The sequence below is a fragment of the Nelumbo nucifera genome, chromosome 7 (genome assembly GCF_055504915.1).
Source record: "Nelumbo nucifera cultivar China Antique chromosome 7, China Antique-T2T, whole genome shotgun sequence".
Classification (NCBI taxonomy): Eukaryota; Viridiplantae; Streptophyta; class Magnoliopsida; order Proteales; family Nelumbonaceae; genus Nelumbo; species Nelumbo nucifera.
The window spans coordinates 6,825,118-6,853,106 of NC_142655.1; the positions used below are offsets into that span (position 1 = coordinate 6,825,118).

At 41.8% G+C, this 27,989-nt stretch overlaps 1 protein-coding gene across 1 annotated transcript; it reads right to left on the minus strand.

Annotated features, from left to right (window-relative positions):
• Nucleotides 1-327: 327 nt before the first annotated feature.
• Nucleotides 328-27,986, minus strand: LOC148790123 (retrovirus-related Pol polyprotein from transposon TNT 1-94). The gene is made up of 3 exons (XM_088891470.1): nucleotides 27,489-27,986; nucleotides 27,139-27,383; nucleotides 328-649 (listed from the first exon to the last, which is right to left on the minus strand). The coding sequence occupies exons 1-3, from the start codon at nucleotides 27,984-27,986 to the stop codon at nucleotides 328-330; spliced, it is 1,065 nt and encodes a 354-aa protein (XP_088747596.1).
• Nucleotides 27,987-27,989: the final 3 nt, after the last annotated feature.

Genomic DNA, 27,989 nt, shown 5'->3' on the forward strand with positions numbered 1-27,989 from the left:
AAACTTCAAACCACACAATAGACAATACCCATCAGAAAACAGCGCCCCAGAAACGATTTAAGAGAAGAAAAAACATATAAACAAACTGTAAGAAGAGTAGAGAGCTCTCTCTCTCTCTCAATTCATTCATTCAACAAATATTAGATGGAGAACAAATGAACAGAGAGAAACAATGACAGATCACAGAAACAAGGGAAAGAAAACAAAGAATCTATGTTTGTGAGGGGGAGCTATAAACAAATAAGATGAACCGAAACTCCCCAAGAATGGCATCTTTTGCTTGCTTTTATTTTTTTGGTTTTTCCTCTAAACTGTGTATGCGGTCGGTCATACGACGGAGTAAAGAATCAAGTCCGTCATATCGAAGGTGATAGCCTTGGCCCCGCAACCACCCAGCCGGGCGGAGACATCAGAGGCTGCGTTGCTGACGACGGCAGTGCCATCATGAGAGTGCAGGTCGAGAGGCTGCAGCTGGCTGTCTTGGTCATCGGCGTTGGACGGAGGGCGGTAGTACATCCGAGCCGTTTGAGGGCAGTGAGAGTGAATCCTCGCTGCAATTCTGAAAGCATCCAATATCTCCACGTATTTGCTCATCTCCTTCTCCACAGATATCTCCCTTCCTTCTCTCTCTCTCTCTCCTGCTTTCTTTCTAATCGGAGGAGAAGAAAGAAGAGAAAGAGAAGGAGAAACAACTAAAGAAAAAAGAACTTTTACAGAGCTAGATGCTAGAAAACATCCCAGATGTGAGAGCCCATGAAATGGGAAAATGATGAAAACAGCTTGGAGAATTTGGAGCAGAGAGGGTGCCTTATTTATAGGCCAGTCTGTCCTGTATTCAATCTGCTTCATCTCTTACTCTCTCTCTCTGTCCAAGGCTACTCTCTCCCCCACAACACTTTCCCCTCTTTCTTTGCTTTGTTTTTTAAGTTAGAAGTGATGTGATGGAGATGTGCTGCACGGAGGACGATGACCCAAATACCCAATTCGGCCAAATGATTGTTCGGTCAATTGAGTGCTGAATCTAACGGGCTTTAAGAAAGGAGTACGGGGCCATTAGATTCGAATCTGACGGATGTGAGTGCATAAGATTTATTATGAGTCTCATTGAATTAGGACCCCCGTTCCTCTGATATTGGCGTTGAATCAGGACCGCGTCAATTTCGTGACGCGCTCGCTCGATATTCGCCGCGTGCTGGCGACGGCGGTGTGGTTTGTCTAGGGTTCTTCTTGGTGGGATTATTTGCCAGCTGGCGCTCTTTATTATTTTTGTCTGAGGTGTGGTTTGTCTAGGATACCCCCGTCATTTTGATTGAAATACAGAAATGCCCCCTTTGAAAAATGAATATCTCCCTCCACGCACTATATGCGGTTAAGCACGTTGGACTTTACATTCATATGATATTAAATTTGACTTGTTGGACTTTGGTTGCGTCAGCTACACCATGGCTGAAGTTGACGTATAAGTGGCAAATCAGAAGGGCCCGGACCGGATCTAGATCCGGGTCCGGTTTGCCATCCTTTTCTTATTTTTATTTTAACCCAGCGAAAAAGGAAAAAACAGTTCAGGCTTGGGCAGTGTTTTGTCCATGTATTAAAAGCAAGACCCTAATGTGGGCAACCCAAATGAAGCGTCAGCCAATTCGGTTCGACTGAGGAAGCCCAATAGGGCAATAGCCCATCCCATGCTAATTTGTAACCATAGAAAGTCATGGACTCACATGCACTGATGCACAATCTCGGGAAAGTAGTTGGCCACAATATTTTGACTAGGAACAGTTTCAGAGGGACTCTCTTGCCTGAGTCCGCATCTCCTCCTTCCTCACACCGATTTCACGGTATGTGTTAATCGTATATCGGAAATATCTCTTGTGCTATTTATGGAAAAATGTTTTTAGTACGTGGCTGTGAGGTGGCGTAATGAGCGATCTGTCAGGAGAAAATAGATCCTAATTGGCTAATTTCTCTTGCTTAGGGTTCAGCCCAGAGAGAAGAGACAACCTGAACCTGTTGAAGGGGTGCAACTCGGGTTGGTCCGGGTTAACATTTACATTTCTTCAGGCCCGGGCCTTTGAGCTGGGTCATTTATGTTTTGACAAAAGCCTAATCCAAAACCCACCCAAATCGCACCTCTAATCAATGACGGCTTTCTTCCTTCTGGTTCTTCCGTTCCAACGCCAATCCCGACCTAATAATAACTGGGACGCTTAATACAGACGCAGACCCTATAGTTGGGACCGATTTAGTTTGGGTAATCCATTGAACCATACCTACTTTCAATACGGGTTTGTCTCATCCGGAACCCGAACCAAAGCCATATTTAACAGGACCCGACTAAATAGAGAAGAGATACTGAACCTACTTCGCCCCAGCTCATATATGGTACACCTACACTCAATAAACACTATATAAATTAATAATTCAAAGCTATATTGTCAATGGGTTGGATTCAGCGTGGGTCACCCCCAACCTGAGCTGACCCAAAACCTGATTAATCCGGACCCAACCCTAACCCGATAGGGTCGGGTCAGTGCGGGTTTACCACGTATTCCAACCACTAACAACCATTGAAATGATCGGTGATGAAGGAAAACCTTTTAATTTGTTGCTATAATAACCAAACTAAAAGCACTAAAACCACATGCTTGTAATGTTCTCTACATGTTCTTTTCTTCCGGCCAAATCGAGATCGAGCTATCAGGTGGGACCCATCCAATGGTGGGTCTTGATCTCTAAGACCTGGACCGGATATACGACGAGTTATAAGGGACCCATCAACCCATGTCCATGTGCAGTTGGTTTTTTGTTTGGACTTGAGACTTGATGAGTATTGAATCGCTGTTGCAGAATTTTTCTTGTAACAAAGGCTCAGTTTAGAAGAAGTATAAATACAAATATTTAGAGTACAAAAACTTGTATTTCGTATTATCTTATATGTATTTACACTCTATATATTTATATTTGCACACTTTCCAAACTGAGCCAAAATAACAACATACGGCAGTTGAAGTGGCAAAGTTAAATAAGTTCATATATATTTAACAACTTTAAGGTCCCTCCACATTAACAAGTACAGGTTAGGAAGCTTCCCTTCTTGTATGTTTTCGGTGTGTTTCTCAATGAATTTTAGTTTAAAAACAACTCAAAATACCCAAAAAAAGTATATTCAAGTTATAAATTCGTCAACTGATTCACTAAATCAATAAAGAGTGAGAGTGAGTGAGAAAGGAAAATAAGTCTATGTGACAATGAAGTAAATTAAAACTTTCCATAGTAATTCGTTAATCTGTTTTAATTCTTTTTATCTGAACCATGCAATTGCTCAAATGCTTCAGAAAAGAATAAGGCATCAAGTCTGTAGCATCTAACGTCTTGGCACTGCAATCACCCAACTGGGCGGAGGCATCGGCAGCAGCTATGTAGCTGCCAACACTACCATGATTGGGAGTGTTGAGGAGCTGAGGGAGGTGGTGGTGGTGGTTGTTCGTCAGAATTTTGATTTGGAGGGAGGGGCTGGATGATAATACAATCAGGGACCATTTGGTTTGTGGGAATAAGGGTCTGGAATTGGAACCGGAATGGCATTCCAATTCTAACTGTTTGGTTGGGCAGATTGGAAATCCCATTCTCATTCTTGGTGGTATGATATTCTCCCATTTGAGGGAATGGCCATTCCCTTCCCCACCCACATTGGGAATGAAATCTCATTCTATCTTATTCTAATTCTCATTTCAATTCCTGTCTGAACCAAACAGATCAAGGGAGTAGATCATTCTGATTCTGATTCGGAAAGATTTTGATTTTGATTCAAATTTGAATTCCAACTGCAAACCAAACAGACTCTTGGAGTAATGGTGATTGTTTGTCAAAATTTGAACGGTCCTGAGATGAAGCCCGAGGCCAAAACAGTGTAAAAGCTCAGTCCTAGTCCAGTCCATAAATAGGTCTACATGTAATGAGACTTTATTTTGGTATCTAATTATGAGACTGCCCAATAAACATCTCCCCCACATATCCATAAATCTTTATCCTGCCTGCTTTCCTTGTTTCTTCAAGTCTTTTCTTCAAACGGGAAACCAGATATGGCAAATACGAATCAATATTAAGAATAATAAATACTAAATCTCGGTACGTACAAATACAAAAATGTACATTGTAAGCGATTTATTTTTTTCATGAGGTGATGCACTGGCCCCTCCCTTTAACCCCCAACCCTGGTGGCAACAGAATTTGATCCTAGGTCTCCACTCAACAAGTCAGAGATTCTATCAAGTAAGGCATTACTGCTAGCTTGTAAATGACATTTTTAAACTTTGTATTTGCACCGTACATATTTACATTTACATTCTTCTAAAACTGAGCCCAAAAAGCATCCCATATCTTTCTAACTAGGTAGCCATTATTAATTTAGATTAGCTAAAGTTGTGTTTGGTTTTAAGGAAAAAGTAGGAAAAGGTAGGGAAATCTTTATAAACTTTGTATAGATTTCCCTACTGATGGTGTCCGATTTTGTGTTCCCTATTGGCGGACTAATTGGGCATCGGACTAGGTAGGTCACTTGGTCGAGCTGTAAAGAAAGAGAGATAAGATCAGTGTACCTGGGCTGCTTTACTTTGTGAAGGGCATTCCGATGCTTAAGTTAGCAAACTGGAGTTTTTAGAAAGTTAGAAAGAGAGAGAGAGAGAGAGTGTGCTAAATCGTGCATACCTTATGAGGTTGGAGGTGAGGCCATTATATAGGTGAGTTGTTGTGAGCCTCACGAAATGCGTCCAGGATCTCCAATATGTCTGGTTCGGAGGTAATTTCACACTTGGAGGTGGACTCCACATAAGTAGATAATGTTTATCCAATCCTAATCGAAGCGAACGGGGTGATAACCAACTCTTCACACATGGTGTCATGATCTTGGGGAATTCGGAGGTAATAGTCTATTTAAGGGGGGAGGTCGCTCGGCACGTCAAGCAGGTTGCTAACCGGAGTCAGGTCAAATCGGTGGAAACAGGTCGCCTCTTACGTCGACTTGAGGTCTTGCCTAACTGTTTGCAATTTGGCCTAATAGGGTGGTGTTGAGGTCATCGATGCAATTGTAAAGTGTCTGAAGTGCTCCTAGAATCTTCTTACGTGGTGTCGAGGTGTCATTCTACTATTCTGCAATGCCACATATCGTGATATCATTGGAGGACCAAATTACCCTTCATCACCTACCTTTCCCTACATTTTCCTTTAAACCAAACATAGCTTAAATGCTGGGAATGACCTGTCAATATGATATTTCACTTATTAGATTGAGTTGCATCAGCTATATTAGCCCTATCAAAGGGACACTTAAAATTGGGACTTCATCCTTTCAACCCAAATATACCGTCCGCAATACATTACAGTTGATATCTCCCATAAATGACAACATACATGTAAAAAAGATATTTTCAACATACGGGCAGTGTCCTCTGGATAGACTGTGGGTGACCTGGGCCTCAGATATGCATTTAATAAATTTGAAGAGGCCCAGCATATGGCTCACAGTTGAAATTTAGATGTGAACTTTGGATTGCAGTCTCGGATTATTTGGAAGGAGTACAAATACAAATATGTTGAACGCTAAACCTTTACATTTTGCATTATTTTGTATATATTTGCAGTTTTACATTTTATATATTTGCATTTATATTTTTCCAAACTGAGCCGATTGGTCCCAGTTAGGGGTGCAATTTTGATTGACGCAAATTAACATTTTACACTATTCTGGGATTGGGCCTTTGGGCCGAGTCCATTCAAATTTTGACATAAACCTAACTTAAGCCTATTCAAGTTGCACCCTTAGTCCTATATTATCATAAATTTTAAGGGGTGCTTGTGAGCTTCATACAAAACAAAAGCACAAACACCTATAAGATTAATACCACTTGAACCATCAAACTAAGCCATTGAATTGGATATATTATGAGGAAAAATATTGGCTGTTTAGAAAAAGCACCCTGGGCTATTTGGGTAATAGGGATCTGCTGTTCACAAAGCTGCATATCGTAGTCAATTACAAGCGAACACTTGATGGGACTGAGTGGGAAAAACAGCTTAGGCAGCTGCTTAAGACTTAGGAGCTTCTTGCACATGAGCATTAACTCCAAACAGTGTTCCTTGTATGTATCTTTTGCTAAAAGAAATATTGGATGCAAAAGCTCTTTCACCCCCACACTCATGATAAAATGTTATTTGCAGGAACATTCCAAACATCTCCGGCTGTTTTTTCTTTTTCTTTTTCAAATAGCCAGACTTTTCCCCTTTATTTTATGGAGCAATGCCCACTAAAAAAACTACTAATAACTAATAACTGGTTCTAACCAAACCGGTGGAGAGTGCTATACAACCATCGGTATGAGCCTTCTGAGCTATCATATGGGGCTATGGGCTGCAGTAGTACAATCTCTATTCTTATATAAAAACTTTATTGTGAACATACATATAATTAGGCTCAGTTTGGAAAGAGTACAACTACAAATATGTAGAGTGCAAATCTTGTATTTTATATTATTTTGCATGCATTTTACTGTATATATTTGCATTTGTATTTCTTCCAGGTTCAGTTTAGAAAGAGTACAAATACAAATATGTAAAGTGTAAAACTATGTATTTTATATTAATTTGTATGTATTTGTACTGTATATATTTGTGTCTGTAGTCCTTTCAAACTGAGGCTAAATAACCATGAAGGACGAGTTTGATCACAATCATGCAGAGGCCAAAAGCAAGAGCCCTTTAAGAATCGCCCACCCTTCTGCCTCTTCTGGACCATTAACCATGCAAGACTGACCTACTGATAAAAAAGATTTAGGAGATCTGACAATGAAACCTGTAGTAGACTGAGCAACCAACATAAGAGACATCAACACAGATTTTATGAGAATGTTGCTCCTTTTCATGCAACTCTAAGCTTTCATGAGAATCATATATATGAAGTATAGTTGAGTGCAAGTGCTCCTAGCAACACTAATTCACTTTTGGGGTATGGGATAGATGGTACCCATACTCGATCACCATTTCTCAGATGATGGGACCCTTCCTATGTCTACCATGTCTACCAGAAGATTCAATCTCAAATGTAATTGGACCATATAACAGTTTCATTGAGCTTCTAATTGCCGTTTTTTACTAAACAATCTTAAGGGTAAGACTTGTTTTGGGTTAACTTATGCTCCAGACTCTATTGGGACTGACTTGAGTTATCATGGTTCAAATCTTGAAATTAAACAGCCTCTTCGTATAAATACAGGTGCAAAGCTGTGTACATGAGTGCATCTACTCCTCCCCAGACCCTATATTAGTGGGAACCTCATGCACTGACTGTCCTTTACATGGTCCACAAAAGAAACTCTTTTCATGGTCTATGTGTCACTAATGATAATGCTGTTTTATGCATTTGAGTATTTGACTATGATGCCAGAAAAATATCATACAGAAAAACATATAACCAATCAACGGGCATCATAAAAGTGGTAATGGGTTTTCATCAAAATTCACAGGTATGATTGTGATTGGTCAGAACTTTAACCGCTCTCTCACTCTCTCTCACTCTCTCTCCCTCTCTATCCATGTAAAGTGTAAAATGGGATACTTGTTTGGAAGGAATATAAATACAAATATGTAAAGTGTAAAATTTTATATTTTGTATTATTTTGTATATATTTATACTGTATATATTTGCATTTGTACTCTTTCCAAACCAAGCCTAAATGGGATACTTGTTTGGGCTCTGTGTGCATGTCATGAAAATTAAATTTGACAATGCAGCAATAACATCTTTACCCTTCACCTTGTATCCCCTTTTTCAAAGGAAATCATTGGAAGGAAGCCGAGACTAAAGAACTTAAGTTTGGTCAAGGACAAACCTGAGACCCCCTAGTGATTTTTAAACACGCCGGTGTTTGAATCCAACGTCGTTTTACGTGATATTTTGTTTTTTTACAGAACACTGGGAGTCTCTTGGGTTTATCCTGAAATGTGTTGTCAAGACTGAGGTCCCGTTTGGTTCGTGGGTATAGGAGTCTGGAATCAGAATTGGAATGGGCTATTCCGATTCCAACAATTTGATTAGATGGAATTGGAATCCCATTCCCATTCTTGCTGGAATGGTATTTCCCCATTTGAGGGAATAGTCATTTCCTATCCTTCTCTTGGGAATGAAATCCCATTCCTGCTGATTTTAATTCCCATTTTCATTCCTATCTGAACCAAACAGATTATAGGAATTGACTATTCTGATTCCAATTTTGGAGGATTTCGATTTTAATTCCAATTCCAACTGTGAATCAAACAGGCCCTGAATGATGGGTCGTGTGATTCACGCATAGTAAAATTATTGAAGTGGCTAAGAGCAAGGTTTTTAAAACCGATCCGGACAATGAACCGGTCAAGGGTCCGGTTTCGAGTCGAATGATCAGACCATTCAACAGTCAAAATTGTTGAATGGTTCAAATGGTTCAATTGCCCGAATCAACAATTTGCTGACCAAATTAATGTTTTTTTTGGCAAAAATTCGGTTTTGGAAAATACCGGAATCAGTCACCTGACTGATTCCCGTTTTTTCTGGTCCAACCATCCGGTCCGGCCTGGTTTTGAAAACCATGGCTAAGAGGATTATTAAAGCGGGAATGCACACTCTCTTCTTCACACGGGAACTATGAAAGCGCAGTTGTGCAAATGAAGACAACTCATTTGGGCCCAAACTCCTTTATTTTTTGTAGAAAAAATGAACAAATCAGGCTACATTACATAGTTGGAGAGTAGCCTTTCCACACCTACTGAATAATGAGAAATCCACTTTATTAAAGAACTTTTGCACCATACATTTGCATTCTCATTTGCCATTCTAATGGGTAGTGTCTCACATGAGCCGGGTTAAAGTTCATTTTAAGAATCGTTTGTTTATATGTTAGAATTTTTTTTAATATCCCTAAGAACAACCAGGGTTCCAGTATAGGTTTTATCTCCTAAAGTGATTTTCAACTTTGCATTGAGAATATTTCCTCATGAAATAAAGCATATAAGTATGGAAATATTCTCTATGCAAGACAATAAAGGCTGCCTGAACAAAATTTGCCCTGACTGAAGCAGAACTCCCCTAAAGTGGGCTCAGAGTTCTATCTTCCAAGTTGCAACTATGATAAAGAGATAAATTGTGAGCCCAGAAAGAGGAAACCCTTCTCACTATATCATAATAAATCCTACTCTCAGATGAGAAGCCACAAGTACAAGTGATGCCAACTTAAATTGCTTTTCCTTGGAAAAGCTCTGGGTGGATCCGAGCTCAGCTGATTGGGCTCATCAACCGGAATAAAATTAATAAATAAAACAAAATAAAAACTCTCAGCTGACAGATTTTTGCTTAAGATTGAGGTTTTATATTAGGTTGGTTCCACTGAAAATGCAAAGGTTGGATCTGGGTGCAAGCTGGACCACCCAAATTGAAGATATTAAAATACACCGGACTCGAGTTTGAGTTTGGGCTCATTCAAAAATTTTACAAATGTTCAACCCAACCCGAACCAACCAAGTTATACCCAAGGTTCAAAATTTAGATATGTATCGATAGTTTTTCGATACACACCTACAAGGAATGTTTTGGGGTTCAGAGGGTAGACTGACCTTAAATAGACTCCTCTGAAACAGTTTCAAAAGAAAAACAAATACAAATAATAATAATAATAATAATAATAATAATAATAATAATAATAATAATAATAAGCAAAGATATAGGCCTATATACCCCTATTGTAGATATGATCATATGAGTCAATCAACTACAATCTTTGCCTCATATATATCTCCTCTTTCCACCCATATAGTGTTCTCCGAAGTCTAAATACATGAACAAAATCGAGAATTATGTATTCCAATGAATGAAATACCAAAAAAAGAGAAAAAGAAAAAAAAAAAAAACAGACAAAGTTTTAGAGAAATACCCTTGATCTGTTTCGGGTCTCAATTGATTATATATGAACTAAAAAATTAAGTTAAAAAACCAATCCCAACCCTATTATAATTGGGTCAGGTTTGGTTGGGTGCTAACGGGTCTGCCCGACCCATTCACATACTTGCGAAGAATGGTCAATGATGACATGATGGGAACCTTATTATATTTTGTATTTTAAAGTTTATTTTCACTTTCTGTTTTTTACCCTTTATATTATTATGTTTTATTTTTTCAATTTTATTTAATTAACAGTTAACCGTTAATACTTGTAATTGGATAATCTCTTTACCATTTATAAAAATGTGGACGGTGACAATATTTCATCAAAAAGCCTAATTTTCACTTTGATTTTTATCCTTTATCATGTTTTCTATTTTAAAGCTTGATTTTCATTTTTCATTTTTACCCTTTGTTATGTTTTTTATTTTCAATTTTATTTAATTAACAGTTAACACTTGTAATTGGATAAAACAAATAAAATAATAATAAGACTGTTGTGGAACCTATTCTTCGCCTTATCTGATCTTCTCCAAAAGCACCTACATGACAAACATCTTCATTGATTAGAGCCAACACGTGTTAAGTATCAAATGGTTTGCCCAAATCACGAATTTGAATTGAATGAAGGAATAGATGTTTTCTCAACCTCTCTCTTTTCATCATGGAACAATCGATTAGATGATTAAATGAAACTTTTTTTTCAATTGTCTCTGTTAACATAATAAGTTGTATTGGATCAGGAAATGCTCTTATCATTATATTGAATCGTTATAGGGTGTTTTTTCTTAACGATCATTAAGCCAATCTGATAATTTGACACCGTACCAACGTAATACCATAGGGGTTGTGTTTGGTAGGGTCGTAGGGGTTTGGAATGCATTTTGTTAGTAGGAGATCTAGACTCTTCTTTATAAATCAAACAGATGTTCGATTCGAATATGGATATAAATGAATCAAAATCAACCTATATCCTAATGCTAGCCGTTAGATATCCAAATAACAGCCCCACCATTGACGAGCAAAATGGCAAGAGGCAAAAGACCAAATGTCATCATTACAGTAGGAAGAAAGAAGCAGAAATGGCTTCTCTCTTATCCTACGCACCTTTCTCCTCAAAATAAAGAATACAATATGATGAAGGAAGATTTGGCCCGACCTCGTAATCACTCAACATGTGGCAAAGGCAAACAGCTCGGCACAACAGCGCACCCAGGGCGCAAGCACCAAAGGGAAGAAACCAGCAGTCCGAACTCCCTACTAGGAGCCTGAACTCCCTACTAAGAGCCCAACCTCCCTACTAAGAGCCCGACCTCCCTACTAAGAGCTCGAACTCACTACGAGGAGTCCGACCTCCTTACGAGGAGCCCGAACTCTCCCTTAGGCCCCGAGCCACACAACGCAGTGACCCGAACTGACCCATCTCATGGCAGTTCGGGACACTCCCCTATCCGAACTCAAGACTTCACCTCGTTCGCCACTCCAGCACTTCGCCTCCGAGACGCCGAACTGAACAAACGTACCATACCTAACACCGAGGAGGTCCGTATCCAAGGGCAGCGCACCTGACTGACTTGGGATCTGACGCTTGACAGCCGCACTTCAACAGTCACCTACCACTGCCACCGGCCACCGTCATCGCCAGTCGCAAAGACGGCTCCAACAAAAGGGAGCAGTGGCGGTTCTATCCAGCAGAGGGGATGACACCCGAGTTGGCAAGAGACCAGAGGTAATCGTACCCGACCTAACAGAAGCTTAGGAGTGAGTGCACGAGGTGGCTATAAAAGGCTCCCAACCCCCAAGAACAAGGTATGTGAACTTTGCGCCATCTGGTTTTATCTTGCCTAAGAATTCTAACTTGAGCTTCGGAGCATTGATACCGGGTTCCCCCCAGAGCTTCCTCATCTTCTCTGTTTCAGGCTCCCTGTAGCCCCGGTCAGAGGCAAGGTTGTTGACAGTTAGGACTCAATAGAGTCTGAACCCCGTAAAGTAGCAGCCAGTGTAGCATCTCTCCTGGTTAGGCCAAACGCGAACTGGGATGAGGAGCCTTGGATCCTTCACGTAGATGGCTCCTTGAACCAGTAGGGCAGCGGGGCTGGAATAGTGCTACCAGCCGAACCATTACAGCGACAGCCTCCGGAAGAGAGGCCAGTTCGGGGAACCATCCATGTAATTACGGGAGGTTAGGTGGTAGCAGAGTGTACTTCGGCAGCGGTCCGGATGTCAGTTCGCGAAGCGGCCCAAGAGGAACAAAACCCCCCAAAAAGACCAAAGACTGAAGAGTCAATCTTCTTCACGGAAGACGATGTACGAGGGGTCCACTACCCCCACGATGACGCGCTTGTCATTAAACTAAGGATCAGTGACTTCGAGTTCAGGCATGTACTCGTAGATTCGGGCAGCTCGGCGGACATCCTCTTCAAGTCAGCATTTGACCAGCTACAGTTACAGAGGAGCGAGCTGAAGCCCGCGAACACTCCTCTGGTGGGTTTCAGCGGAGAGGAAGTCAGCCCCTCAGAAAAATAACAGTACCTGTGGAAGTCGGCACATGGTCTTGTGCGGACAGACTCAACCATGATTTCCTGGTGGTCACGACCCCCTCCCCATACAATGCCATAATAGGGTGGCTAATTACGTATATCCTGCGAGCAATGGTCTCCACATACTATTTGGCAATAAAGTTCCCTACAGACTTCGGTGTGGGGGTAGCGCAGGGGTGACCAGCTCGAGTCCCGCAAGTGTTATGTTGCCACCCTGAAGGGAAAACCAAGGTGACCAACGACCTTGAACTGGAGCGGCCTACGGAGCAAGGCGAGGAACGAGCTTCGCCCACAGAGGAAACAGTCGCAGTCCCGACTTCGGCTACAGACCCATCTCGCACACTACAGATCGGTGCTTCCGTTGAGGAACCACTACGAACCGAACTGGTGAGTTTTTTACTTCAAAATTTAGATATTTTTGCTTGGTCCGCGGCCGACATGCCTGGTATTAACCCCAGCCTGATAACTCACAAACTTAATACTGACCCTGTAGTTAGACCCGTTAGACAGAAGAAACACAACTTAGCCCCAGAGCGCTGGAGGGCGGTCGACGAGGAGGTCGAAAAGCTCCTCGCAGCAGACTTCATAAGGGAAGTCCATTACCCGAGATGGGTAGCCAACCCAGTGCTGGTGAAAAAGGCAAACGGCAAGTGGCGCATGTGCGTCGACTACACCGACCTGAACCGAGCTTGCCCGAAAGATTGCTTCCCCCTCCCCAGAATTGACCGCCTAGTGGACGCGACCTCAAGACATGAGTTGCTAAGCTTCCTAGACGCCTACTCGAGCTACAACCAAAGGATGGACCAGTCCGATGAGGAAAAAACCAGCTTCATAACCGAGTTTGGCCTATATTGCTACAAGGTCATGCTCTTTGGATTAAAAAATGCCGGGGCAACCTTCCAAAGACTTGTAAATAGGCTGTTTCGGCCCTTGATTGGCACGAAGATAGAATGTTATGTAGATGACATGGTCGTCAAGACGCAGTTTTCATAGGAATTAATACAAGACTTAGATTCTGTCTTCCAAATCCTACGTCAATTTAGCATGAAACTGAACCCTAACAAATGTGTCTTCGGTGTCACATCAAGCAAGTTCCTAGGGTACATTGTCAACCGGCGCGATATTGAGGCCAACCCAGACAAGATAAAAGCCATCCTAGATATGAGACCACCCCGGAAAGTAAAAGAAGTTCAGAGGCTAAACGGCCGCATAGCCGCTCTAAGCCGCTTCATGTCCAAATCAGTAGACCGCTGCCTGCCCTTCTTCAAAGCAATCAAAGGCAAAGGGTTCGAGTGGACCCGAGACTGCCAGCTCGCGTTCGACGAGCTAAAAAGCTACCTCGCTAGTGTGCCAACCTTAGCCCGGTCTGAGGAGGGCGAGGTCTTAGAATTGTACCTCTCTGCAAGCGACGAGGTGGTCAGTTCGGTACTAATAAAAGAAGCAGACCGGGTCCAACGACCCATCTATTATGTTAGTAAAATTTTGCAGGGAGCAGAGACAAGGTACCCGCAGATAGAAAAGCAAGCATACGCACTGGTGATAGCAGCTCGGAAACTCCGCTCGTACTTCCAGGCTCACACCGTCATCGTCTTGACTAACAAACCTCTGAGGCAAGTTTTACTCAAGCCCGAGGTTTCCGATCGACTGACGAAATGGGCCATCAAACTCAGCGAGTACGACCTCCAGTACAAACCAAGAACTGTTATTAAGGCCCAAGCCTTGGCAGATTTTATCACCGAGTGCACGTTTAGCCTCGAAGCCCCTGAGCCGATCGAGCCCAAGATCCTCAGTTCGGGCGAGCTCGGAGCTCCCAAGCCAATAGAGTCTGAACCCCGTAAAGTAGCAGCTAGTGTAGCATCTCTCCTGGTTAGGCCAAACACGAATTGGGATGAGGAGCCTTGGATCCTTCACGTAGATGGCTCCTCGAACCAACAGGGCAACAGGGCTGGAATAGTGCTACGCGGCCCGAGCGGAACGAAACTGGAATACGCACTACGCTTTGAGTTTGTGGCATCCAACAACGAGGTGGAGTACGAGGCGCTGATAGCCGGGCTGAACCTAGCGCGCAAGGTTGGAGCAAAGCACATAGTTATCTACAGTGATTCCCAGCTCGTGGTCAACCAGGTTATAGGCGAGTACGAAGCACGCGAGCTCACTATGATTGCATACTTGGCAAAAGTAAAGGATGCTCTGCTCAACTTCCAGTCACACTTCATCAGGCAAATCTCGAGGTCAGAGAACACTGAGGTCGACGCGCTGTCCCGGTTAGCCAGCACGAGTCACAACGCCATGAGAATCGTGTACATAGAGGACTTACCTCGGCCCAGCATTCTCGATGGGGCAGAAGAGGTTGCTCCCGTCCTTGAAGCAGAGCCGAGCTGGATCGACCCACTTGCGAGCTTCCTACTAGATGGAACCCTCCCTGCGGACCGCAATGCAGCCAAGAGGGTGCAGCGCCAGGCAGCCAAATACGTCATAATAGACGAACGGTTGTACCAACGATCCTATACGCTCCCCTACCTGCGTTGCTTGTGACCTATCGAAGCCGAGCTCGTACTGCGCGACACTCATGAAGGTCTGTGCGGCAGACACCTGGGGGGCAGAGCCCTTGCCCAAAAGGCACTTCGACAAGGATACTACTGGCCAACGATGAAGGCAGAAGCCGTCGAGCTCGTTAGAAAATGTGACAAGTGTCAGAAGCATGCCAATATCCACCATCAGCCTGCTGCCGACCTCAAGTACCTCACTAGTCCATGGCCCTTTGCACAATGGGGCATTGACCTTCTGGGGCCATTCCCGCCAGCAACATGTGGGAGAAAGTTCCTAGTGGTGGCAGTAGATTACTTCACAAAGTGGATAGAAGTTGAACCTCTGGCAACAGTTACAGCCCGAAACATACAGAACTTCTTTTGGAAGAACATAGTAATGTCGCTTCGGGCTACCTCGGGTACAGATCTCCGACAACGGCAAACAGTTCGAGGATATCAAGTTCCAAGAATTGTGCCAAAATATGGGAATTCATCAGAACTTCACATCGGTCGCACACCCGCAGGCAGACGGTCAGACAGAAGTAATGAACAGAGCCATCCTCCGCGGACTGAAAGCACGACTAGACCGAGCTAAAGGATTGTGGGCGGACGAGCTACCAAGTGTCCTGTGGGACCGAACTATGGAAAAAACCGCCACGGGAGAGACCCCCTTTAACCTCACCTACAGCACCGAAGCGGTAATCCCGGCGGAAATCGAAATACCTACACTGCGACTAGAAGCATATGATGACTAGACAAACGGAGATGAGTTACGCACCAACCTCGACCTACTGGATGAGGTAAGAGACCTCGCGCACATCCGAACAGCGGCCTACTAGCAAAAAGTAGCTCGATACTATAACGCCAGAGTAAAGAAGAGGAGCTTCCGCGTCGGCGACCTGGTTCTCCGTAAGATCATGGTACCCGAACCCGGCGTGGGCAAACTCGGACCAAATTGGGAAGGACCCTACAGAGTAAAGAAAGCACTCGGAGGGGCATACGAGCTCGAAACCTTAGAGGGTAAGCAAGTACCCCGAGTATGGAACAATGTCAACCTAAGGCGATACTACCTATAAACCACCAAGCGAAGTGGATAAAATCACCACCAAAATAGGCCGCGCGAGTGCGATAACCCGGGCAGGAAATAGATCTGACATATGGTCAGTCCGGCAAATACGTTCAGTTTGGGAGAAAGAACAACCAACACTTAACCTAAAGAAAAGTCATTCCAGTAAGGTAGTACATTTCAAAAAAAAAAAAAATACAATCCCGGAGCTACTTCTTCATTATCAGAAGGCACTTCAACGATACCCGAAGGCCCTGCCTTGCCCTCGGAGTCTGGCTCACCGTCAGCAGCATTGGCCATCTCCTGAGTTATGCGCGAAGTGGATATGGCACTAATATCGAGCTCGGGGTACGTATTCCGAATCATCCACTGGCTTAGCTTGAAACCCCTTCGGTACGAATCCACCATTAGGTCGTCAAAGCTCGGTGAGGCGATGTACTCATCGACAACCTTTCTCTTGGCATCTTCAATACCTTGAGAAAAGATCTGCGTCCTCTCCCTAATGTCCTCCTGAAGGTATTCGACCTGATGCTGCAAATCCAGCCTCAGGTCTGCCATGTGCTTCACTACGACGCCCATGGCCTCGGCATCTCTCTGAGACCTCGCCTACTTGGCCTCTGCAGCACGAGCAGCCACCTCAGCAGCTCGGGAAGCCGCCTCAGCAGCTCGGGAAGTCATCTCAACAGCACGAAGAGCCTCTTCAGCAGCTCGTGCCTGCCTCGAGCTCCTTTCCACCTGGGCCACCAAGGCGTGAATAGAAGAGTTCACCTACCAAAAAGAACGAGTGAGTAACAGCACGGCAAGAAGGATAAAAGCAAAAGAGCTCGATAAAAAGTCTGACTTACCACCATGGCATGAGTAACAGCACGGTAGGCCACCTGGTGCGGAGGGAGATCAGTCCACGCCGTGACCTCCTCGGGGAAGATGGCCTCCTTACTCTTCTGAAGAGCGTAGGTCGGCGATAGCACACTCCTGAATTCCCTTGGGGCCCCCGAGCTCGAGGGCCCAACTCGCGTATGAGCAAACCCAGAGTAAGCAGGAGCACCAGAGTAGGTGGGAGCCCCCATATAAGTAGTCTCAGCATACGGGCCCCCTGCCACTTCTTGCATTGGAGGAGCCATCTCGGGCTCTCTAGGCGGATCCCCCGACGGGCAGTCCGGTACCTCGGGCTCCGCATCCGGGGGCAGCTCGGCGCGAGTTCGCTTGGCAACTCGCTTCCTCCTCTTCATGCCTTGAAACAAGCGCCCACCACAAGTCCCTCCTAAGTCCATCACACCTGCAAAGCAGAGTTCGGCATTAGAAAAAAGCCAGACAGAGCAAAATAGGACCTCCAAGTAAGGAACCTACCCGAACTCAGGCTGGCCGCAATGAGCTTGGCCTCCGTCAGATACTGTTGGCACTTTAGCCCAAGCCGCGCCCATTGTCGGAGGCCCTTCACCGTCTCTTTGTCAAGCGTAACACCGGAGTCAGGGGCGGCCACCCCCCACCCAGTCTGAAACGGTCACCCCAGCACACTTCGCACCCCAAAGTAGTCCCGCTTCCACGTCGGGACCTTGTTAGGAAGATCGTGCAAAAGCTTAAAACCCGGGCGAGGAGACAGGTAATATGCCTGCCTACGCCCGGGGAGGAGACCCGCTTGCTTCTTAAGCATTAAGATGTAAGAGAAGATCTCCAAGTCTAAAGGAAAGCCCTGTTCGCTAAATAGGGAGATTGTCCCCACCAAATTACGAATGGAGTTCGGGTGAAGCTGGCCGACTGTAATGCCGAAGTGATTCAAAACCTCGACAAAGAGGGGATGGAAAGGCAATCGCAGCCCCGCAGCGAGCTGCTCACGGAATATCACGATCTCATCAGGACCGTGTTCCCAAGGAAAGCTACCCGAAGGTATAAAATAAGCGTACTCCCCAAGCAAATTGTAATAGGTAATAAGGGATTGGAGTCCCTCAGGCATCATGGTCGAGGGGCCAAACTTGTCTAACGTCCGACCCCGACGAGAGGTGGATGCCAAACTACCCGAGGCGACTCGACCTACAGGTTCAAACTCTTCCTCGAGCTCTACCTCCGGCTCGCTAGGACTATCAGGGGATGCGACTCGGTTCGTAGAACCTGCATCTGACCGACTTGAAGGACCGTCTGAGCATTCCGAGCTAGACATCGAGGAGAGAAGGTGGATTCCAGGGAGGTACTCACCCGGAAAAAAGCTTCAACAAGACTACGGGAACTTGAACGAGCGAAAACCTAGAAACGCGAACTGAAAGCCTGGGCGTGAGCTGAAACTTGGACGCGAGCTCAAGAGGCAGCACAGAAGTGAAAGCGACTGGGGTCCCCCACTATTTATACCCATAGTGACCAAGAAGCAACGGCACAGATCAAGGCCAATCCAACGGCCCGCAGTCGCGCTGACCGCACGTCCCCTAAGACCGAGACGTGGTTGGCGCACGTCTTTTTGAAACTGACAGAGCGCCAGCACACGTCTTTGTGAAACTGACAGAATGACAGCACACGTCTCCTCACATTAAAAGCGGCAGCGGCACGTTTTCAAATTTTGAAAGGACGCCTGCTATCACGTCTCCCAGTGGCGCGCCTTTTTTATTTTAAAATAAAGCGTGCTGTCACGTCTGGTAGCGTTTATAAGCAGGTCGGCGCGTCTTCCGTCTTCTGGGCACTCAAAGAAACTAACCCTGACAATGCACCTCGCGCTATCAGTCAACCGAGAATCAAAGTACGGGACAAATCCACCTGCCACCTTGCGAACTCCCCGCGCCAAGGCAAGACCCTTAGCACGAGGAGTGGGGGGCAATTGATGAAGGAAGATTTGCCCCGACCTCGTAATCACTCAACACGTGGCAAAGGCAAACAGCTCGGCACAACAGCGCACCCAGGGCGCAAGCACCAAAGGGAAGAAACCAGCAGTCCGAACTCCCTACTAGGAGCCTGAACTCCCTACTAAGAGCCCAACCTCCCTACTAAGAGCTCGAACTCACTACGAGGAGCCCGACCTCCTTACGAGGAGCCCGAACTCTCCCTTAGGCCCCGAGGCACACAAGGCAGTGACCCAAACTGGCCCGCCTCATGGCAGTTCGAGACACTCCCCTATCCGAACTCAACACTTCACCTCGTTTGCCACTCCAGCACTTCTCCTCCGAGACGCTGAACTGAACAAACGCACCATACCTGACACCGAGGAGGTTCGTATCCAAGGGCGGCGCACCTGACTGACTTGGGATCTGACACTTGACAGCCGCACTTCAACGGTCACCTACCATCCCCACCTGCCACCGTCATCGTCAGTCGCAGAGACGGCTCTGACAAAAGGGAGTAGTAGCGGTTCTATCCAACAGAGGGGATGACACCCGAACTGGCAGGAGACCAGAGGTAATCATACCCAACCTAACAGAAGCTTAGGAGTGAGTGCACGAGGTGGCTATAAAAGGCTCCCTACCCCCAAGAACAAGGTACGTGAACTTTGCGCCATCTGGTTTTATCTTGCCTAAGAATTCTAACTTGAGCTTCGGAGCATTCATACCGGGTTCCCCCCGGAGCTTCCTCATCTTCTCTGTTTCAGGCTCCCTGTAGCCCCGGTCAGAGACAAGGTCGTTGACAGCTAGGACTCAGCCGGATTGCGCACCATCACAATATAAATTACAAATATATATATATATATATATATATATATATAAAATAATAAAAATTTCTATACCATACTAAAATATGAGAATGTTGCAATTGGTTTGGTCAAAACACCCTAATTTTACTTCCCAACTTTACCCTCAACTTTCTATTTTTTCACATTGTATATATTATCATTGCAAAATAATTATGAAAAGCATAAAAGGGAGAAAGCAATATAAATTATCATATGAGCATCTACTTCTTTTTGCAATTTTTCTTTAGTGCCTGTCTTATTTTAATTATCATATCAATTACTTTGCCCCAGGCAGTCATTAGAATAAACCAAGTTGGATCAACTGCTAGGAGATGGAGTGTTTTAATTTCTGGAAAAAGAGACAATCTTGAATGTTGCAAGATCACATGCCTTGGAGGGTCTTATTATTATCACTTGGGTCCTAGTTGCAATTCTACATTCTTCTAGATTCCATCCTTCAATTCCCAGAACATTGTTTTGAGTTTACCTCAACAACAGCGGTACCAAGGCTCAGGCAAGCAATAGGAGAATGAACACCAAGTCTTCCAGGCATGATCAGCAAGGAGGGTTCCCTGCCTTATGTTGTCCTGCTGTTTGGAATGCTCCTTTTTAGGTCTGTGGATTTACCATGATCACAGACAATTCCACTTAATATTGATTAGTGTTCATTATTGATTTACAGGTTATTACAGATCAATAGTTTGGGATTTTATTTTCCTTTGCCCTTTGGTATTGGTCAGACTTGATTTCTGTAATTTTTTCTTACGGGTGTTGTTTTTTTTTTTTTTTAATTTATACCATTTTCATTAGTATGAGATGCTTCAACCTTCTTTGTTCTATCTACATGGTTCCATTTTTATTAGCAGAAACCTTTAAGAACCTAAACCCAGAATATTAAATTTGTTCTTGCTTTCCTTTGAAGGGGGATGTTCTGTTTTAGTGGACATGAATGACTACTACATGGGCTCAAAAGAAACAAAAAAGGAAAAAATAAAATCCACAATACAAGATGCTGGTGTTTCTGTTATTTGTCTCTTGCATTTAGGTCCATACTTTCTCCCTAAAAAAACAGAAAGAGAAGCTTTGGTTGTTTTTTTTCTCCTTAGCATTCTGGATTGGAGATAAAATTGCATATTGGGATTTTAATTGTTTTAAAATTACAATGAAAAGAGTAGCCATAATCCACATTATACCCAAAATAATCAAATTCAAGCTTTACTTTATATTTCATTCCTCAAGGTTGACTCCATTGATGTCATTTAAGGGTGTTACAAACTTACAATGACAAATTTAAATTCTAGTTAGGGTAATTTAGATTTTAGAGCCTATTAATCAGAAATTTGAGAGCCTTGGAGCCTTGATTTGACATTTGAGTTACTAATGGTTTAAGTCGGTCTCTTATTAATGTTCTGGTTACCTTGATTCATTCAGTGCATGAAGTGGTCTGCTCCAAACACAGTAACTAATGTATATGTCGTTATATAACAAGTAAAGTGATGATATTTAAGCTGGAGAAGACTCTAAAACGGGTGGCTTTTAAGATGTTTGAGGAACGTATCAAATGAAATAACGTGGTTGTGAGCAAACAAACGACTATTTAATTAACTATGTAGAATAATTTTATTCTTTAGTCATGATCCTAAAAAGGATAGAGAAACCCATTATCCATCTTTTGATCATTTACTGATTTGTTTTTTAGTGAATAAAAAAGTCATATTTTAAGATATTGGGGGGTATACTAATCGAGCTCAGATCTCCTACTCAGCGCTGTGGCAAATTATCATCTACAACCCATTAGTGGCCCATATTGACTATTTGTTAGTGGGTCACAACCCACCCATTTTGGCCCGTTTACCCACCACACTCATCATTTGTTTTTCAAAACACAAACACAAAATTGATAAAAAAAAGATACAAATTATACATTTTAGCAAAAACCAGAAATTTCAAAAAATAAAATAAAAAATGACAAATTTTCACATATATATTTCAGCCAAAAATTAGAATTGTAGAAAATACATAAATTGGTAGCAATCCAATAACCAAATAAACAGAAATTGTAGAAAAATTACAAATTTGACAAAAAAAAAAAATCAACAAAAATATTATGTATCACATAATAATTTTCAACCAAAAACTCTCCACTACGTCTCATCTGATTACAGAATATAATAAATTTTCAGAATAAGAATATTACGGCCCAGTCTATCTGAGCTTCAGCTTAACTTGATCTCCACTGAGGAGGCTTCAATCTATCATAGAAACAGTATGAAGACAACTGGATTAAAGTGGTAGAAATTAGAGTTCAATACAAAGGAAACACAAATCAAATTGGAGAGTCCTGTGATGGAGTTTGATCCAAGGTTCAAAGTATTGGAAACGTTATGTATATCGGAAAGGCAAATTTAAGAGACGTATTGGGATACGCCTTGAATACACATGGATACAGATGAAAAATTAAGATATGCATGGAAATTCTATAAATACTCTAATAAATCATAAATAAATATCAATATCAATAAATATAAGACATAAATGAGTTATTTATGCATAAAAATAACACATTTTAGTGGGTTTTATGAAAAAACATATTATAATCAATAAACGGGAAGTTGGGAATAGAAACACACTATCTAATTATGGATATAATAGATCAAGTAATTATTTTGCATGTTTTATTCTAATTTTCTAAAAACTAAATAATTATTTATTTTTATTCAATAATTATTTTGCATGTTTTATTTTAAAAATTAAATTAAAATTAAGAAAAGTAAATATGTAACAAAAAATTGAATGGATTTATGGACATAATAGATGAAATAATTATTTTGCATATTTTATTCAAAAAATTAAAAAAAATAAATATCAATGTTTTAAAACACAGAGGCATTCCACTACCTAGAGGCGTGAAGCATAATTTAGAATGCAAGAAGCGTAAAAAGGTTAAAAGGGTTTTTGAAGGGTTTGGGAAAGAAAGAGGGCTTCTGAAATGGGTTTGGAAACCCTCTTTCAAAGGGAGTTTTATTTGCGTTTCCGCCACAGTAAAATCATATTGTATCGGCTGATACGCTACCGTAGGCCGATACAGTGCCAAAATGCATCGATACTCAATGATACAGGTACGATACGGGCACGATACAGCCTCGATACGATGAATAGATATGGAACATTCAATTTGGTACCATGTACCGTATCAAAAACTTGCTGGAAAGATACATATCAACCGATACATGACAAAATTTTGAACCTTAATTTGATCTACAACTTAAGCTGTGGCTATGGCAGTCTCTACTCCATTTGGCAGTCTCTATTCCATTAGTTCCATCAAAAAGGTCTCCATCATCATGCATTTCTAATAAATGGCACCGGTCATTGTTGAGTAGCAGATGAGTTCAGCATCGGTCAGTAAAAGCCAGTGTTCACACCGTTGGAACAGCCTCTTGCAACCTTACATTGGAGAATATCTCCCCATGAGACAAAATACATAAATATGGACATATTCCTACTGTAAAACTGTAAAGGCTGTTCAAACGGGCTTTGCACTGACCAAAACTGGTCTCGATCCAGACTCATGCTAATGAATCACTAGAGGTGTCAATGGACCGGGTCCAACATACCGTATTGGCCTGGCCTATTGGGTTGAACCGGTCCTTGCTCGCTCTCAAATCTCAATAAGTTGAGATTTCTATTTTGGTTGTTATCCCTCTCAGTTTTGGTTTTGGGGGATTTTTCTTGTTTGCTAGTCCTACATGATTTTCGTGGGATTCAGAATCAAAGGCAACAGCAAGAAACCTAGCCTTCGTTTGCAGTGGAAAAACCCTCCTGAAAATGTTGAGCCCGAGATTCCTGTCGCCAACTGACCAGCTGTTCTCTAATGGACGGATAATACCATTTCTGGTTGCTGTGATGTGGTCTGCAGTAATTGCAAAGACGTCTGTGGTGGTAGGGGTGTCAATTGAACTGGATTTCGTCCAATCCAGTCCAGTTCAATGTGAGTCCATTATAAATTAATGGACCTGGTCTAATCTAGTCCAATGAATATTTTGGACCATTTTGGATTGGTCCAGAGACTGTTCAGTCTGTTTAAATTCCTGTTAATTTAGATTGGTTTCAACTTAAACCTGATCTGTTGACACCTATTTTGGACCCAATATAAATTTATTATGGACGGACCAGGCCCAATCCAATGTCATATTGGACCATCCAGTCTGTCCAAATTCAATATGTCTTTTTGGTCCGTCTAATCCATCCAAATGGATTTTGATTTGGATGGAGTCCAACCCAAAATCAGTCCATTGACACACCCCTATGTGGTGGTCAAGTCGCCAGATACGATGAAATCTCATCGAAGAGTTAAGGAAAGAGTAGGTAGAAAGACTTTCTGTAATTTTTCTATAATTTTTTCTGTAACTTTCTTGTATCTTTTTCTATAATTTCTTTTATAATTTTCTATAATTGTTTCTACTCTTTTTCCTGTATTTCTTTTGCTATTTTTATTTTTAAATTTTCCTGTATCTTTTTTCTGCATTTTTACTTTTTTTTGTAATTTTATAACCTATGTTCTACATTTTTCTATGTATTTTGTGTTATTTCAATCCAATCCAACCCATATGCATTTAAATGAACCGGTTTGAATTCTATTTTTATTGGATTCGGATCTGAATGGGCCCAAGCCATTTATAAATGGACTCACATTGGATCGGATTGGACCAAAACCCGATCCATTTAGGTCGATTGGTTGAAAATACATGATACTAGAAAAACTTATAACCAATAAACCAGCATCATAAAAGTGGTAACCAATAAGGTGGTTTTCATCAAAATTTGCAAGCGGTTTGGACTGGTTAAAATCTTTCTAATATCATGTCTTTCCAGCATCATAGATTTTTCCTCGGGCACACTATTAGGCTAGCCCTAACCCTCCCCGACCTGTATATAGTTAGAAGGCATATGAACTTATATATTAGGTGTTAAATTTAATAATATTTTGAATTTTATGTAAAGCACAATTGATAATTTGTGTTTTTCACAAGTTTTAATCAAATAATTGAAATTTTGGATTTTTTTTCATGTTCTTTTACTTCGTTATTGCTTACTAACGTAAGCACATGTGATACGCATTTGTGCAAATGAAGGTAAAGAAATAAAGTATAAGGTGACATTATGTGTAATAAGAAATAATGGAAAATTAATTCTAGATCCAACCTGCCCCACCCTCAAATGTGGGGAAGGTAGGGTTGGGGAGGGTTTTGTATTTTTATATAAAAAGAAGGTTTGAATTCTAAAATTCCAATCTGCTAAGGGTTTTGGCCTCTTGGGGAGGATACAAGTTGAGAGGTCTAGAAAGACTGGTAAAATATAGAATTTACAAAACCCTCCCTAAATCCACCCATTACCATCCCTAGTGATTAGGTTGTGGTCAAACAAAATGAGTCAATCTATTGAAATAACTTGATACCAAACATTCTGTTTATCTATATATGAGTAATTACTCTTTACTATTTTTGAAATTATTTAATTTTAATTATAATAGTATTGCTTCCATGGTTTCAACCATGCCATATGATCTTGGTATTTCATGGTAGGTTGATATTTGATTTTGAGATAAACTTCGGAGCAGGTTGAATTAAAATGCACAAGGTTTCTTACTACATAAGGAATATAATAAGAAATGATTTTGAAGAGTACAATGTAAGTCGACCAAAATCTGTTCAACTGAAATAAAAGAACAGTTTGGAATAAAATTTTACCTACAGTTGTCATAACCTCTGTGCAAGGAACTCTCGTACCAATAAGTGTATTGATCAAAACCGCTTTCTACTTTCTTGAATCAAGCCCCACTGGACTTTGACTCCTTGCTTCTAATTAATGCAGTCAAACTACTCAACAACTACACACTGGTTATAATTGGTGACTCGCGAGAACTATAATATCCCCTTAGAATTCTAGTCGATATCTCTTGTGTGTTAACTCTCTAGTTCAGTGCTGATAGGGAGCACTCATTTTCTTTTGGGGAGAGCAGAATGAGAGTGAAGCTTGAAGGAGAAAAAAAGTCAAGAGGGATCACACACATAGGGGAGATGGGTCATATCTCTATTGTCATTCTTTTAGGCAATCTTCCTATCAAAGATCTTGCCTAATTAGAGGGAATTTAATTCCCATAAATTTTGCCAATCAATCAGCCCCATGGTTTCCAAAATTAAAAATGGGATATTTAAATTCAAATTTGAATCTCGCAAATCCCTTAATTAATGGGGCTGTTTTATTAGAAAATTGTTCAAGTCCAACACCCTCATAATGAGCTCCAATTAGGGTGATTGGATTTGGACCAATTCAGTCTGGACCGTGGCCACCATGATGGGCCACAATCTGGGTCCTACCAAATGGGTAATTTTTCTAACAATCTCCCACTTGGCCCAAAAGGTGGCCATAAAGAAAGATACATGTATATATATTTATACATACATACATAAATACATACATGTATACATATATATATATATATATATATATATATATATATATATATATATATACGCGAATAGTTGGCTTGATCAAGGCCAATGAATGTGTAAGTATACACATTCAACCAAACCACTTAGGTAATTGCTAACATAATGTAAATCATGGCGGTACCCTCGGATTATACAAGTTTCTTCCATGTATTATACAATTACGCATCACAACCCTCAGTGTATAAACCTTGTAGTGTTTCCAATCCATAGTTTGTCATCTCATATATGTGTACAATATGACAGGCCACGGGGCATCCATAGATATAGGAGGCACCAACACATGTCACTGAATTAAACTATATTCATCCAACGAACTGACAACACCCATGTTTTTCACATGGTTTTGATAAACCACTAGGGACAATCCCTTAGTCATAGGATCTGCTAACATTTTTTCAGTTTTGATATGATGGATGTCTACCTTGCCTTCCTGCAACACAGCTATCGCATTATCACAGTAAAGTTGTATTGGTTTATCTACATAATCCAATACTAGGGCACCCATGCTGATTATAAAGTTTTTCAACCATATTGCATGTTTCGTAGCATCATGGCACCCAATGAATTCTACTTCCATTGTGGAGGAAACTCTCAACTTCTGCTTGCTACTTCTCCAAGAAATTGTTCATCCAACAAGCAAAAATATATACCTCGATGTGGCCTTTCTGGTGTCTGGGCAACCACCATAAATCTGAATCAGTGTATCCACACAGATTCAATTTGTTTCATTTCTTGTATGTGAGAACATACTATTTGGTTCCCTACAGATACCTAAGCAATTTCTTAGCAGCTTTCTAATGTTTCCTACTTGGGTTGTTTTGAAATCTACCCAATACTCCCACTGCAAACGCAATGTCAGGTCTGGTGCAAACCTATACATACATCAGGCTACCAACGGCTAGTGCATAAGGAACTTTATTCATGTCATCCTTTTCATATTCAGTTTGATGACAACTTTCACTACTAAGCTTATCTCCTTTGTGAATGTGAATTACACTTGGTGCATAGTTTTCCATTCTAAAGTGTTCTAAGACCCTTTGAGATAACCCCAAAACTTTACGGGTTCTATCTCTCATGATCTCAATCCCTAGGACATAAGAAGCTTCTCCCATGTCCATGTCGAATTTCTATTTTAGAAATTCTTTTGTTTGGCACAACAGGTTTGTGTCCCTACTGTCTAACAAGATGTCATCAACATATAACACTAATAGGATGAAACTACTCCAACTGACCTTGAGGTATATACATTGATCTATTGCATTTTCTTTGTATCCAAAAGATGTAATTACACTATGGAACTTATAGTACCATTGGTGGGAGGCATGTTTCAACCCATAGATTGCCTTCTTTAGTTTGCAAACCATATGTTCCCTGCCCTCAGCTTTAAACCCTACGGGTTGTTCCATGTACATTTCTTCTTTCAGATCACCATTCAGAAAGATTGTTTTTACATCCATTTGATGTAGCTCTATGTCATAATGAACTACTAATGCCATGATTATTCTGAATGAATCTTTCTTAGAGACAGGGAAAAAAGTCTCATTGTAGTCAATTCCTCTTTCTATATTGTACACTTTGGCCACTAGTCTTGCTTTGTACCTCTCAATTTCACCAGTAGGTGCCCTTTTAGTCTTAAATATCCATTTGCATGGAATTGTTTTAGCACCTATCGGTAGCGGTACTACATCCCAGACGCCATTAGTGACCATGGAGTCAATGTTGCTTTTCATGGC

Coding starts and splice junctions, on each gene's coding strand:
- LOC148790123 (XM_088891470.1), bottom strand. CDS start 27,986: ATGAAAAGCAACATTGACTCCATGGTCACTAATGGCGTCTGGGATGTA. Junction 27,384..27,488: donor ATCAATGTATATACCTCAAG/GTCAGTTGGAGT, acceptor TTTCTAAAATAG/AAATTCGACATGGACATGGG. Junction 650..27,138: donor CTAGCCGTTGGTAGCCTGAT/GTATGTATAGGT, acceptor TCCTCCGATTAG/AAAGAAAGCAGGAGAGAGAG.